Here is a 14491-nt window from a genome sequence, read left to right as displayed (position 1 = left end):
ATGCTAACAAAGTAACATTATACAGGTTAGGGTGAAACTTGGAGTAATTGAGTAAATTTTTGCGAAAAACTTTCCTCACCCCCGTTTATAATTATTTTATAAGGTCTTCACTTCCGGTTGTGTGGTTTACGGGGTTTCTCCTAAAATGGTGGCCGGATAAAGGAATGGACTAGTCAAATCGCATCGATCTCCTATGGTATAAAACTTTTGTGTATGGAAAAATAATTTCCACTTGAATACGTTGTGGAGAAGCCACAAGCTTTTCAGTCGATTGTGTTAGATGGTAATGCTATTTCGCAGATACGTATCGATTACAATAAGAGCATTCTAATTATGGTTGCATTGGAACGCTTTAGTCACTAATGAGTCGCTGGATGGAAGCTCTCTAATTACATTATTTACATATGTATTTGACGGCGCTCCAATTTACAATATCCACAAAAGCTTTTAGTGGTGATTTAAAAACTTTTGTTGTAGACAGTCTGATATGGCCGTTGTGGCATGACTTTCCACTTGCGTGATTACAGCAAATGAGCGTGAAAATTTTAAAATTACAAAATGTGCAACGTCTGAAAATTTCTCTGTGAAACCTGTGTACAGCAGATACTTTGAATATCCTACCAGAGCTCTAATCTGGGTTGAGGGCTGCAGCTAAAGCGGCATATGGTTTAAAAAATAGCAAAAATAAAAATAATTTTCATTTATCTTTAATTAATCTTTAATTCATCTAGGGACTTGGCTCGTTTTAAGGCTTTGCAATGCAGAGAATCAGGATCTTGGTTACATGCAATACCTTCTCCTAATATTGGTACTCTTTTAGATAACACTTCCTTCCAAGTTTGTATTGGTTTAAGATTGGGTTGTAATCTTTGTACACCTCATATTTGCAAATGCAATGCGAAAGTTGATGAAATTGGTATTCACGGTCTAAGTTGTTCCAAAAGCAGTGGTAGATTTTCAAGACACACTGAAATTAATTCTATTATCAACCGGTCTTTGACTTCTATTCATGTTAATTCAACTTTAGAACCAAACGGACTATCTCGTGATGACGGAAAACGCCCTGATGGGATGACTTTAGTACCGTGGAATAAAGGTCAACCTTTGGTTTGGGACGTTACTGTCGTAGATACACTTGCAGACAGTTACGTATTGAAAACATCTGAAGTATCAGGTTTTGCCGCTGAAATGGCTTGCAAACGCAAACATAACAAATATCGTTCAATTATTTCGTCAAACTACATATTTAAAGGTTTAGCCTTTGAAACCTTAGGCCCTTGGTGCAAAGAAACAATAGATTTCATTAATGTCATCGGAGACCGACTTATCGCGGAATCAGGGGATTCAAAATCTAAGAAATTCCTTTTTGAGAGGATTTCCCTTGCCATTCAACGTGGAAACGCTGCAAGCATTCGGGGCACTTTTCCAGATTCCGCATTATTATCGGAAATTTTCGCATTGTAAATTAAAAATGTTATTTTATGTTAAATTTTAATAAATAATTCAATTTTCATTTAGAAGAAGAAATAATACAACTAATCAATATAGAACGGAAGCAATTCAACAGTGAGTTGCAGTTATAATTCACACGTGAGTTATGACTCATAACACACGCGTGACTTATAGACCACCTTACTGGTCTGAAAATATATTTTTGGGAAATCTCTACTTAATGGAATGCTTGTTTTTGGTGTAACAACGGACGACTCTGGTCGTAACTGTTGCTGTGTGATGGATGGCCAAAGCCGTGATGTATCTCCCTCATATCGGCCGCATTTATTCATAGACGCGGAATCGCATTTGTGTGTCCAAGTGATTGGATCAATCCAATCTCTCTTGCCACTATCTCGGCAATGCCGGGCGCGTTTCTATCTTCACATTAGCATTCCACCCCTCAGCATGGTCCTCCCGGTGTCACTCACTAAATTATATTACAAAATACTTTAAAAGGGGCTGATGCGTTCTCATTTACATGCGGGTGATATGTTTTATATGAAATTAAATCTCTCGTGATGTGGATTTGATACGAGGTTTCGGGGGTGGCGCAACACAGATAACGGTTTGTTATTCACCGGCCAACTTCTCGGAACTATTTTAATAAATCAATTCCGCACGACTTGCAGCCCACCATCAGATTGATACCAATTTGCGTTATAACAGGTTGGGGCTCCATCTGGAGTGAGCCCCATAAATAATAGAGTGCGAGTGAATGTCGATGTTGTCATTCAAATCCCTTATGTGGGCCAACCGGAAACTCGGTCTGTCTGTTTCCGTTAGAATAAACTCGTCAAGACATTACGAGTTATTTCCCGTTTCGAATGTCTTGTGCTTTTGTCGAAATGACGCGGAGACCGTCGTGATGACGAAGCAACGCAATCTCAGTTATCGAACCGTTTTTCCAGATGAAGAAGGGAAAAATGAGGAGAAATATAATTATCGGATCCCTTGAAAAATGCCAGTTTTCACAGGATTCTTTCAGCGTGGGCTAATTCACGCCCTAAACGAGTAACAAACTTTATAGTTATTACACAAAGCAGGCCAGTCTGAGAAAATTGCATGTCTCTAAATAGCTAATAATGGAAATTTATTCAAAAGGAAGCAGCGCTTCCGTTCGTGTGACACCATCACCCCGTTCTATTTTCAAATTATTTTAAGAACCTTCCAAGTTGTACCAACACGACTACAGTTTTTGTTCGCCATATTCATCGACGAACGGCGCCGATAAACGTTTTTAAATCAAACAAAAAGAATAAAATTATACACCGTACATGGAGTAATTTATTCCGGATTTTATCTACAAAATGAAATTTGAAGCAATGCTTGTTTTTGGTTGGTTAGTAGGTACCTAAACGGAGGTCGGTGACACATTATTTTTTAAATAAGTATAATAATTAATTTGTAATTAAATAAAAACGCGAAATCTTTTTTTTTTTTGAAGTAAAAAATTCTTTAGGCGCGCCACATACATTTTATTCCCGGGCAGTGAATTAGTTTCATGCGACACGGTAAAATCGTTCGCAGCACAAGCTAAAATCGTTCGCAGCACGACACGGCAAGCTAAAATCAAAGGAGTCGAGTTTTTTTAGCGGAGCGAGCGAAAAACAATCAACTGTGCGTCACTTGTCAATTTTAAATTTTTATTGTACGTTGTGTTGTGATCTGACTGACCTCAGTGCAGAGCTGCAGGAGTATCTGTATATATATACAAGATATTTCGCGAGTGATAATGAACCTGACGTAATTTAAAATGCAACCCACACTACATTTCCGAAAAAAGCTGGCTACTGTCATTAAAATGTCCGGCTTTTTTTGAAAATGTATTGTGGGTTGAATTTATTATTCCGTCAGACTCATTATCACTCGTGAAATACCCTGTATAGTTTTATATAATATAAACGATAAAGACACAACAAATATTGTAAGTTTACAGATGAATGTAGGATTTAATACGTAACTCTCAATTATATGGCTTCAACAATTCACATCCATTGGAAAAATTTGTGTAGCAAAATGTGAAGAGGAAAATGGACTAATTATCATAATACAGGGTATTGCTATGAAAACTTGTGTTCTGTTCAATGTCATCGTCAAGAAATTAAGAAAATAAAACTTAAACATCCAAACCTAACCTCACAAATTTTGCCAGAGTGTACAGTCGATGGAGAAATAAAACTGGGACAAAAATGACAATTACATAAGTCAAAATTTACAAATTTGCATCGTTTAATTACGGTTTTATCACAAATAGGTTAACTTTGGTATGACATATTATAATAGACACTGACAAATATATTGACAATTCAATGGTCTGATTTACATAGATTAAATTTTAAGTGTCCCAGTTTTATTTGTCCACCGACCGTACCTCTAAAAGCGGCCGTATTTGCAGTTTCTATTGAAAAATACAGATTTTTTATGTTTATTTAAAAACAGCTTTGGATTTAAATAATATTAATTATTTATGCCTTGCGCCTTATTCCTCCAAGTACTATCATCCATAATGATACAGGCATATACAGGGTTATTCTAATTGACTGTAGTCGAAGTAGGCGTGAAAACTGAATGTAAAATTTATGCCACTCCACATAAAAAAATCATCAAAATGATGTGTTAAATTGGGTGCAAAACAACTCAATATTTTTAAAATTGATTGTAGAACAACTCAATATTTCTGGATTCAATCGTTAATTTAACAAAAATAAATAAAAATCTCATCACCGCACTTTTCACCTACAAAATGACAGTGACAGCGACACAACTGACAGTTCACATGAAAGCGGCAAAAACGTAATAACATGGGCATGGCCTACCTCGACTACAATCATTTAGAATAACCCTGTATATTTTTTATAGAATACGTAAAATCAGTAACGAGCATCATAGAAGTTTTCACTTCAGGCGTGCGATCTTAAGCAGACACTCTTTTTTTTTCAGATTGTGTTGCAGTGGAACGTTTTTTCGAGGTAAGTAAACCCGCATTTGATAGATAATTAAAATACGAAGATCCGTGACATTCTTTTTTTGTTCGCTGTCATAGTTTTTTGATATTTACAAAAAATCAATGAGAAAATAGGCAACCAAACATACTTAAGATGATTGCTCCGTTTGTTGCTTAAACAAGGAATAAAAGGCTTTATAATTTAAAATTAATAATTAAACCCTTAAGTAGAAGTTGTTTAACGGCTCGAGGATAGCCGTCGCCATTTGCCGCCGATTCTTTCCGTTTGCAATCCGTCTAGTGACTCTCGTTTGCCGTTGAATTTCCGCTCGGGTAATAACCACAGATAATCTGTAATAACTCACACAAGATACATCAAAGAGCGTTGGAAATTCTTATTTTTCAGATTTCTTTGGCGAGGGTGATTAATTACACGCACTCACAACGTCAAGATTGGCAAGGGGGGCCTTCCTAAGCAGACGTAATTTCCTGCTACTACTGTTAACGACTCATGAATCAGTTCCTTCCTATTGCATTTTCAAATTAAAGTAAACGTGCCACACACAGTCAGACCTTCCTCTGTAACAAACAGAAGATCCGATAGACAAAAAGTGAAATTAAACTTGTTGCTGGATCCGTGTTAGAAAAGGAAAAGTGGATGTTGGAGCTTAATCGTCTTCAAGTTTTCAGTAATGTAACGCAGTTAATTGCCGATTTGTTCATGAAGTGTGACTTGAACGTCGTTCAGTCTTCGTGCTCACTGATTCCGGTGAAAGGTGCTATTAGCTTCTTAACTTCGGTTGGTGGAGAATCTTTCGACAGCAAACACGACCAAAAAAAAAACAGTAACAGTCGCGTTGCGTCGCACCAATTCGTGACACTACAGGATCTAAGTAAATTTAGTTTTCCATCATAAAGCTCTGGGTTTAAATTGTCGGCCTGTTTTAAAAATTAATCTCACTGTTTTCGTGTTAATTCGACGCAGCAGGAGAACTTGGGGCCATAATTCATGTTCGGGAGCCACCTACAATGTAGTTTTTTAGTTGCGCTGCCCCGTTATCTGGCAGGCTATATTCTCATTTGAATTTTAGTATGATTGATGGCATATTTAAAACGTGTATAGCTGCGGATAATGCCATGTCATCGTTGACATTCTACGTATAGAAATCCAAGCACAAAACGCAAACTTTGCGAGGCCGTACCGTTTTTGTTTAATGCAAGTGCGGGCGAAGGGGTGGCGGACTCGTTGGGGTTGAAAAAGATATCGAATTAAGGGCAATTTTCCGGTCGACTACTTTCTTTTTCACGTAAACGTTTTTAATCAGAATTGTACAAGTGCTCCGGAGTTTTATTAAAATATGAAGCCTTTCGTGAAATATATGGAAGCCCTTAACATTCCTGTTTTAATAAAATGAAATGCGTTTTGAGGCTGCAATTTAATTTCACCTCTCGTCACTTAGTTTCGCCAGAAAGAACGACCCTCTCGTATTATTGATGATGCGACAGGAGCATCATTAATAATAAGAGCTTCACATACGAAGCTCTTTTACACTCGACACGTCCCAACCGACACGCTTTTACAATTACGTTTACGTCAGAAAAGTAACGTCGACGTTGTGCACGCAAAATGGGACCGACGCTAATTCAAAATGCCACATACACCATTTCACTACAGACCACAATACGATTCTTCACGTGTCGACGCATTATTCGAGGAAGACCTGCACATGGGAAAAGTCGTCAAGGGTTGTCATACCAAAGGCGTTTAACCGAAATTAAAAACTAGTAAATCTGGATTTTTAAATAATATTTTTGGTCTTCTCAATTCTAAATGACATGTTTACACATTTTGAACAGCTACGGTATCTTAATTTTTACACACTAACCAAACTATCTGTCATTTTACGGCATAGATTGTGTAAACTAACACGAAAATTTTTAGCTTTCAGGGACCTCCAAAAAAACTGTCAACTTACCATAAATAAAGTCCATTTGTACTAAGACAAGATACCGTTCAGTTTTCAAAAATGAACACAATTTAATTCTGATGGCGCCATTTTGTGGTGTAAATCGTAAGCGCGTCAGTTATCGGTATAATAGATAACTTTCTGCCATTCCATTAATCAAATGTCAATCTTGGACAGGTTTTGCAAAATTATTGGTTACAGTTGATTGCAAAAAAAAACGGGAATTGAAAATTTTGCTAATGTAAATTTGGTTTTGTCCATTTGTCAATTCATTGTTTACTTGACCTATCAAATAATTTTTAAAAATGTCATTGAATTTTAACAATAATTCTAACCCATCTCTTGTAAGAAGGTTTCACACTATGAAAAATTGTAAAAATGTGTCAATTTTATTCTGACAGTTCTCGTTTTTTTTTGCGAGCAACTATACAACAAATTTTAAATTTGGGCCAAAAAGATTAATAAGTCACTAAGGCAGTAGGCATTTTATATCGCTCGGTTTTTGTTAAAACACTCCCGCTGTAAAATGTAGCCTACCGCATTTGTAATGTAAATAACTATTCCACTACGGTGAAACTAAAATAATTAAAAACAAAATAGCATAATCTAATTAAAAACACAAAGCCACTGCGTCTACTCACACAGCGCTTCACTTTCTTTTGCATGAATTTCCCGCTTTAATCCGTGACAGTTATCTTATTCATGTTTGGTCCGGAGTAAGAGATATTTCAGGTCACGACACAATGGAAATAACTCCAGGTTATCACATGAAATCGTTGCATGTGGGGAGCCATAGGATTAATGTAAAACACGTGCCCGGACCCCGGCAACCAAATCATGTATCCTATCAGTCTGGAACAAACCACCCTCGTTCCGTCCGTTCCATCCACCCCTCGACATTTTTGTTTAATTCGAGCACCAATTAGAAATCGGAAATAAAGGCCAAGTCTCGACGTAACAAGCAAAACTTTGCGAGTATTGTGTTTTCGTCGGTAATGAGCAAACTGATTCTATCGGGTAATTCAATATTTTTGCTAGCGTCACACCGAAAAGACCAGACATTGTTTTCGTCGGCGGATTAAGAATAATTCGCGAAGAGAGCGCAAATTTGATGCTAAAATAAAATTGGCTAGAAAAGGGGCCGACGGTGGAGTAATCCGGTGGAGCGGAGTATTTGGATTACTGCTGCTTTCGTTGTCTTTAGTCACGGCGTATTCTTGATTGATATCGTTCACCTGTTCCGGTGTGGAGCTCTTTGAGACGGCAGACTACTTGTTTTGCTGTCTTGATGAAATTAATTGAATAGGATGTTCCAAGAACGAAAAGAAGCGGGCTCGTATTAATTAATATGGCTTCAATATTTTCATTATTATTTTCAAAAGTGACGCAGTCTTGCGCGACATCAAATTAATTAACTTGCTCAAGCAAAACCATTATAACTACAAAATTCAAATGATTTAAAATATGTGCCTAATAATTCATCCCAACCAACAACTGAACTGTTTCCGTTTAATATTACGAGTATATAAATTTATTAGCAATAACCCATATTGCGTTGTGAGAAAATTGACATTCTTACCATCTGAACATTTAATATTTATGAGGAAATAACTTTCGATTAATTAATAACTTACTACAATGCACGGAAATATTCTTGGCAGCGGCAGTAAGACGTAAAGTATCGGGTGTTCATTTAAATTTATTCTCAAAGTAGGCCTTGAAGAGTCGATTGTGAACGCACCACACTCGTCAGTTTGCAGAGTAAAAATACAAACAAAAAATGAGGTTAGATTTAAACAGCTGATCCGTGATGTGTTCACAATCAACTCTTCAACGCCTACTTTGAGGATAAATGAACACCCGATATGTCGATCTAAATTTTTTCCAAGCATTTAAAATCAAAATTTGATTTATTCTTTCAAACAATACATTGAAAAATTCGATAAAACTAATTACGGAGGCGACTTTGCGTGCCGTCAGAGAAGGGGCGATTTTAATATAAATTGAAATAAAAGACTGGAAAAAATGTCAGTGTCGTAGAAGAGAGGTCGGTATTATTCATAAAACGCGACATGAAACAGCGTTATGAAACTTATGAAATAATAAATCATGGTACTTACCTTTCCGTCTGGACTGCATACTTTTATCCCCGCCAAAGAAATTACCAAGAGGACGTATTTTTTTCTTGAACCCCCCTAGAAAATAAAATAGAAATATAGTTCACTGCAACGGTAACGAGACCCTATTTAATTTAACAGACAGTCTATTTTTATCTTGACACTAGTGAATTATTTACATGCGGGTTTATCTTTAGGATTTTTAGGTGTTGCGTGCAGATTATTTAATTCACTTTACGAACAGAAGTTTTTATTATTGAGTGGAGAGTAATTATAAAATAAAAAAAATACGTTGCTTTTATTTTGCATTGAATGGGAATTATGGCGGATGCGCCGGGTTAACTTATGGAAAACGTTTGAAAACACACTGAAGACTTTAAATTTATTTAATTTCAGTAAACTGCTGACACGACTTGAACGAGCTGTTGTTTAGCAGTTTGCTCCTTTGTGGTAATGATACAACATGTTGATGAGTGGCGGTGGAAACTCGTCTGCTGCCGAAGATAAACGCCACATGCCAAAGCGGTTGCTTCGTTTTGTACTTAACCAACCATTCGATAAAGACGCCACCGCTGAAGCCCTGTCGACAACACTGGAATTGCTCTATTAACACTAATTACAGTTGGGAGTATAGCGAAGCAGGTATTTCATGGAATAATTAACGTGAATGGGGCTTTGAAAAGAAAAATCTCAGGCAGTTCACTAGCTTCGGTCTTACTAAACTAATAATTCTGCGATAATAGTCAGGAGTAATCATCAATCGGTCCCCGGGAGTTTTCGGCTCTTTTATGTACATTTCTTTGTTTGGCAATGATAGGTTCGGGGAGATTTATGTTGGTACATTTATTTCGCAGTCTAATTTGTAAAGCTTGTCGTTTGAAATTGAAACAAACGCTTCCAACATCTTGCCACTTTGCCATATTGCTTAAAGTCTTTCGTTGATGGCTTGGAGCAATTAAAATTTTATGTTGATTAGAGGCATAACCGTTTCGAGTTTACGAGGTTTATGTAGCACCCTGCTGGACTAAATATCGAGACAAGTTTCTGGCTTCTATCAAAGTTACTCATTGGTGTGGAGGCGTGCTCGCTTTATTTGCCATTTTATAGGAAGTTTCCCGGGGGTTATTAAAAAAATTATTCCCTCGAAAAATCTTGCAGATTCAGAAACATTTCACAACAAATATAGAGGAGCATGTGGGAATAATTTCTAGATAAAATAAAGGATAAAGAGGATGACGTAAGTATTGTGTTAATCGATATACAGGTTCGCTAAAAAGTATGGATACAGCTAAATATTTTCAGAACGGTTAGAAGTGTTGAAATTCTATCATTTGACATCTTTTTGAATTGTCTAAAATCATTTATTTTGAAGATACAAGGCTAACTTGTTTTTTTTTTTAATGGCACGGGGGTCAAATTTAATATCTTTAAAGAGTATTTTTTGTGAATCCACTGATGTAACACATGCATATCTTATTTTGAGAGAAACCTTATAAAAAATTATTAAATTAATAAAATTTGAAAAAATCTAACCTTGGAAATGTTGTCTTTATCTATCGTTAGTTCTTTGCCATCTGTATTTTGACCAAAAAATAAATAAAAGTAAATAATAAGTGTCAAAATTAGACATTTAACCGAAACATAATACATTTTAATACAAAAAAAATAAAAAGTTTAAACGCAAAATACATTATTTTTACGCTACAAAAGATTTTCAAAATGGCGGCGATGTGGGTGTGTATTACATCACTGAATTTACAAAAAAATACTTACTCTTTTCAAAAATATTAAATTTGACCCCCCTTGGTATTTAAAAAAATTAAGTTAGCCTTGTATCTTTAGAATAAGTGAGGTTAGAAAATTGAAAAAAATCTCAAATGATAGAATTTAAAACTGTGTGCCAAATTTCACCGAGTTCTGGTAAACTGTATCCATACTTTTTAGCGACCCTGTATCTGTATGTATGTATAAGTGGTCTTGAAAACGTTAGAGATTAAAGTAATTGAGTAATACCCGAGTAATTTAGAAGAATTGTTAAGGCGTGGTTCCTAGACGATTCCATTCTGCTTGAAATATTTTTGTGTGGGTATTTTGAGCATTCGAGAGTGAAAGAGAGAAAATCATGCGCGTTGTCTGTCTTAATCTTTACAGTTATGCAAAGTGGAAGAAAGCGTTGGGGTGTTTTTCCAGTAAAACTTAGCGCGACGAAATGTGTCCCTGTTGGCAATCTTATTTCCAGCCAGCTATTGTTGATAAAGATGGCCAATTCGGCGTAATCGCAGCGTTGACGTGGAAGGTTAAAATTGGCATTATTGAAATAGTTTCAGGGTCGGTAATTGAATGAGACGGGGTATCGAGCCAAACGGCGTCTCGTAAACCATTTCACAGTGATGATTAGGGAGTTTGTCGCGGTGGGGCGCCTCCTGTGTGCGGCTAATGCAACGATAAATGAGGATGGTGTCGAGTACTAAGTGTAAGCCACTACCAGTGAACGGCCGGATGAAAGCTGCATAGAAAGCTAAAGGAACTGTGAATTATGGCCCGTTCGTACTTTACTTCTCGTTCATTAGACACGACGACTCCAAATGTGCAGGCGCCCTTTCATCTTTCTTATATACATATGACGAGGTGGGTTATTGTGAATTCATGAGAACAGGGGGTGACGTAAAGCGATTCACGGGAAATTTAAAAATGTCTGTGCATAAAAATTGTTTAGACATAAACGAAGAATCTAACTGAAACTGGTTGTATATACAAGGTGATTCACGAGTAATAATGAACCTAACAAAATTTGCGATGCAACCAACAATACACTTAAATCCATATAATCGGTGCAAATGTAATGTTGGGTGCATTGCAAATTTCGTTAGGCTCATTATTACTCGAGAAATGAAAAAAATATTTTGCTTGTGTTGTCGTAAGCCAAAAGTTTTCTCCCTCCTGCACCGGAATCTTGCCAGCCGCCATCGAGCTTCGAGAAACATCGTCAGCTGGCAACAAATATTTCACAACGTTAATCGAGTTTAAGCGTTTTTCGTCGGGTATATTAAGAAGCCCTTTAAAGATTTGATGAAGTGTTTCATTAGATTAGGTCTGGACTGTTTAAAAAAGCCCTAAATTTTATGTGGAGGGTGTGCGCCGTCTCGACGTCTTGAGTGAATTAGGCGGAAAGCTGGTCCAGGTTAGTTTACATTCAGGGGACGTATCGAGATATAGGAACACTGCGACCGTTACAAATCTTCTTTATCGGAAGTAAACCTGCTCGCTTTTACACTCCCAACACCGGTCATGCACTCGTTACTCTGTAGCAGGAATACCCAGATCGATTGATATTTTCGTCGACATCGCTCTCACCACAATTCAATTAATAAAAACTGTTGCGAATGGGACCGCCTGAATCCAATTAATTTTAATTAAATTGAATAATCGCGTCTTTGACGCGTACTCGCTGATATTGCTCGTAGAATAAATTGAAAATAAATGTGACGTTATCCAGATTAAGACAGAAGTGGGATGTGAGGGACGCGAAAACAAATTCAAATTACTCGGCTCGAAACCAATTTAAGGATTCTGAATGAGGAGGTTTTCTGTGATTTCTGCACGTGACGTTGCCAGAAACAAAAATCAGCTTAATCCGACCGGACGGTGATTCCTTAAAGTTGAATTATTTATTGTTCTATAAGATATAATCATAGCAGTTGAAAATTATGTACATAATTAAAATCAAATAATAGTATATTATGTTATGAGGAGTAAAAATGAAGTTTTATGTGCTGCGGCTGGTAGATTGGCTGCCGAACGCAGTGAGGCGGACAAACCAGCCAAAGCATATAAAACCATTTTTGCTCCGAATAACATATACTATTTTATCTTCAAACGCAATAAAACCATAAAACGAACGCAATTTTTGTGATTTAAATTATTAATAAGTATTGTATAATTATTCATGATAAATCGTAATACCTAATACAATTTGTCACAATAAATATTAATAAATGATTTCGCTGAACTCTTTGATTTTTGTAGTTTATGTGATTTGGCACATAAAATAGTCAACTTTGCTATTTTATGTGTTTAATCACATAAAATGACACTTTTACCTTGTGATTTGAGTGACACAATTTGTCACTTTTATGACGTTTGAAGATAAACAAAACTTATTTTTTGTTCGACATTGTCAGAATTTGAGAATTTTCTCCTATGTGAACGGATTTTGATAAATGTCACAACTTGTCAAAACGAAACGTCAAGCTAATTTTAAAGGTTTTAAGCGATTTGGAGCCTTTAAGGAGCTCGTCGAACAAAAAAACGTTGTATTCAACTCGTTCTTGTGTAAATTGGACTTTTTTTGGTATGAGTGGGCCTTTAAAATGATCGTTTCACTCGCGTTTTAATTTGGCCCACTCATACCAAAAAAAGCCCAATTTACACACGAACTCGTTAAATAAATAACTATTTGATATAAATCTATTTCAAAATCAAAAATCCACCACCTGTTGAATTAAGTTGGCAGAAAAAAAGAAATCCCTAGAAAAAGTTTAATTTTTTTGGGTTGGCTCAACCTCCTGCCAAAATTGACATTGAACTGTTGAGTTTATTTACGAAACACAAAATAATTATTATGTACAAAAAGGTTTTAGCTACCATATCATACTTTTTGAGTGAAATAATAAAATGAAAATAAAAAACACGATGAACTACGACCAAAACGACTGTCCAACAGTTTTCTCTCATAACCCCACTTTTTTCTGACACTTGCAGGCACACTAAAAACAAAAGTCGGCGACGTTGTCGGATGTATTTTCGAGGTAGAATGCACTGTTGGTGGATTTTTGATTTTGAAACAGATTATAATTATTATTTATTATTGGACTCTGTATAGATGATCTAAAAGGTAATTGTTCGCACATGGTAACTGGTGATTAAATCACAGAGTTGTTATCATTGCCACATTTCAATGCATCGCGATAATTGTTGTTATAATTTTTATTTATAATTACCACATTCTAATTATCAAAGGTAAAACAACAAGACCTAATTTTTCATCGGATAAATTTTTCAATTTTACAAAAACTTTTTGCTTTGACAATTTTACGAGTTGAATTTGGGTATTTTTATTCTGGCTAGGCCCGAGACCTTTAGCTCGAGGATTTAACCTTTGAATAAAAATGCCCAAATATCAACGAGTAAAATTATCTAAGCAAAAATGTCTAAGTGAAAATTGGGAAATTTATCCGTTATAAAAAATTAGGTTCATTAAGAAAAGCTCTATCAGACTATGTATAAAAAACTAAATGTGTCCATTAAAAAAAAAAGTTGAATATCGTCAGCTATTGAAGATAACACCAAAAAAATATATTTTTTCTATAATTGATTCAAAAAATTGAAATTCACGCATAGTTATCTGTGCCTGAAGTGGGTCATTTTCTGACGTGTATTTTTTTTGCATTGTTAGTAAGATCGAAACCATGGAAACCATAGAAAACAGTGTGTGAAATGCAATTTCACGCATACGACTATTTCTGTTTTTCATTTCACGCACTGTTTTTTATTAGTTACCTAGCAACATGGTCACTGCATTGAAACTTCAGAGTTCCTTCAAAAATTTGAATTTTTGATTTCAATTTTTTGAATCAATTATAGAAAAAATATTGTTTATATTTCGTGCGCGAAGATGTTTTTGTGCATTCAAAGGCTTATACTGCCTCGACCTTCGTCTCGGCGTAAAAGACCTTTTCATGCACAAAAAACACTCTCTTCGCGCACTTAATATAAAAATAACTATTATAGCTGTTTTGTAGCGCATGAAAAAACAATATCTTTGTTTTTTTTTTGTTCATTGAAATCAGATACATAATAAATAAAAAAGTTATGGGTTGGGGCGTTTTTTATTAAACAGCCTGTATGAAAAAACTGCATATAGCAGAATTTCTGGTCTCGCCTTCTTTTAATTATTACGATACCATGTG

At 35.8% G+C, this 14491-nt stretch overlaps 1 protein-coding gene and 1 long non-coding RNA gene across 2 annotated transcripts in view; one reads left to right on the top strand and one right to left on the bottom strand.

Moving 5' to 3' along the window:
* Nucleotides 1-14491, bottom strand: part of LOC138135804 (EGFR adapter protein-like) — a 206031-nt gene that overhangs the window by 63471 nt on the left and 128069 nt on the right. Inside the window, exon 3 of the mRNA XM_069054724.1 lies at nucleotides 8526-8600. Coding sequence (XP_068910825.1) covers nucleotides 8526-8600 — 75 coding nt within the window. The remainder of the gene's footprint in view (nucleotides 1-8525; nucleotides 8601-14491) is intronic.
* LOC138135831 (uncharacterized) overlaps nucleotides 1-14491 on the top strand; it is a 325387-nt gene that overhangs the window by 217410 nt on the left and 93486 nt on the right. The gene's annotated exons all lie outside the window — the stretch shown is intronic.

The sequence above is a fragment of the Tenebrio molitor genome, chromosome 7 (assembly GCF_963966145.1).
Source record: "Tenebrio molitor chromosome 7, icTenMoli1.1, whole genome shotgun sequence".
Taxonomy (NCBI): domain Eukaryota; kingdom Metazoa; phylum Arthropoda; class Insecta; order Coleoptera; family Tenebrionidae; genus Tenebrio; species Tenebrio molitor.
The sequence above is the reverse complement of the archived record's forward strand: the minus strand, read 5'-3'. Positions and strand labels throughout refer to the sequence as shown.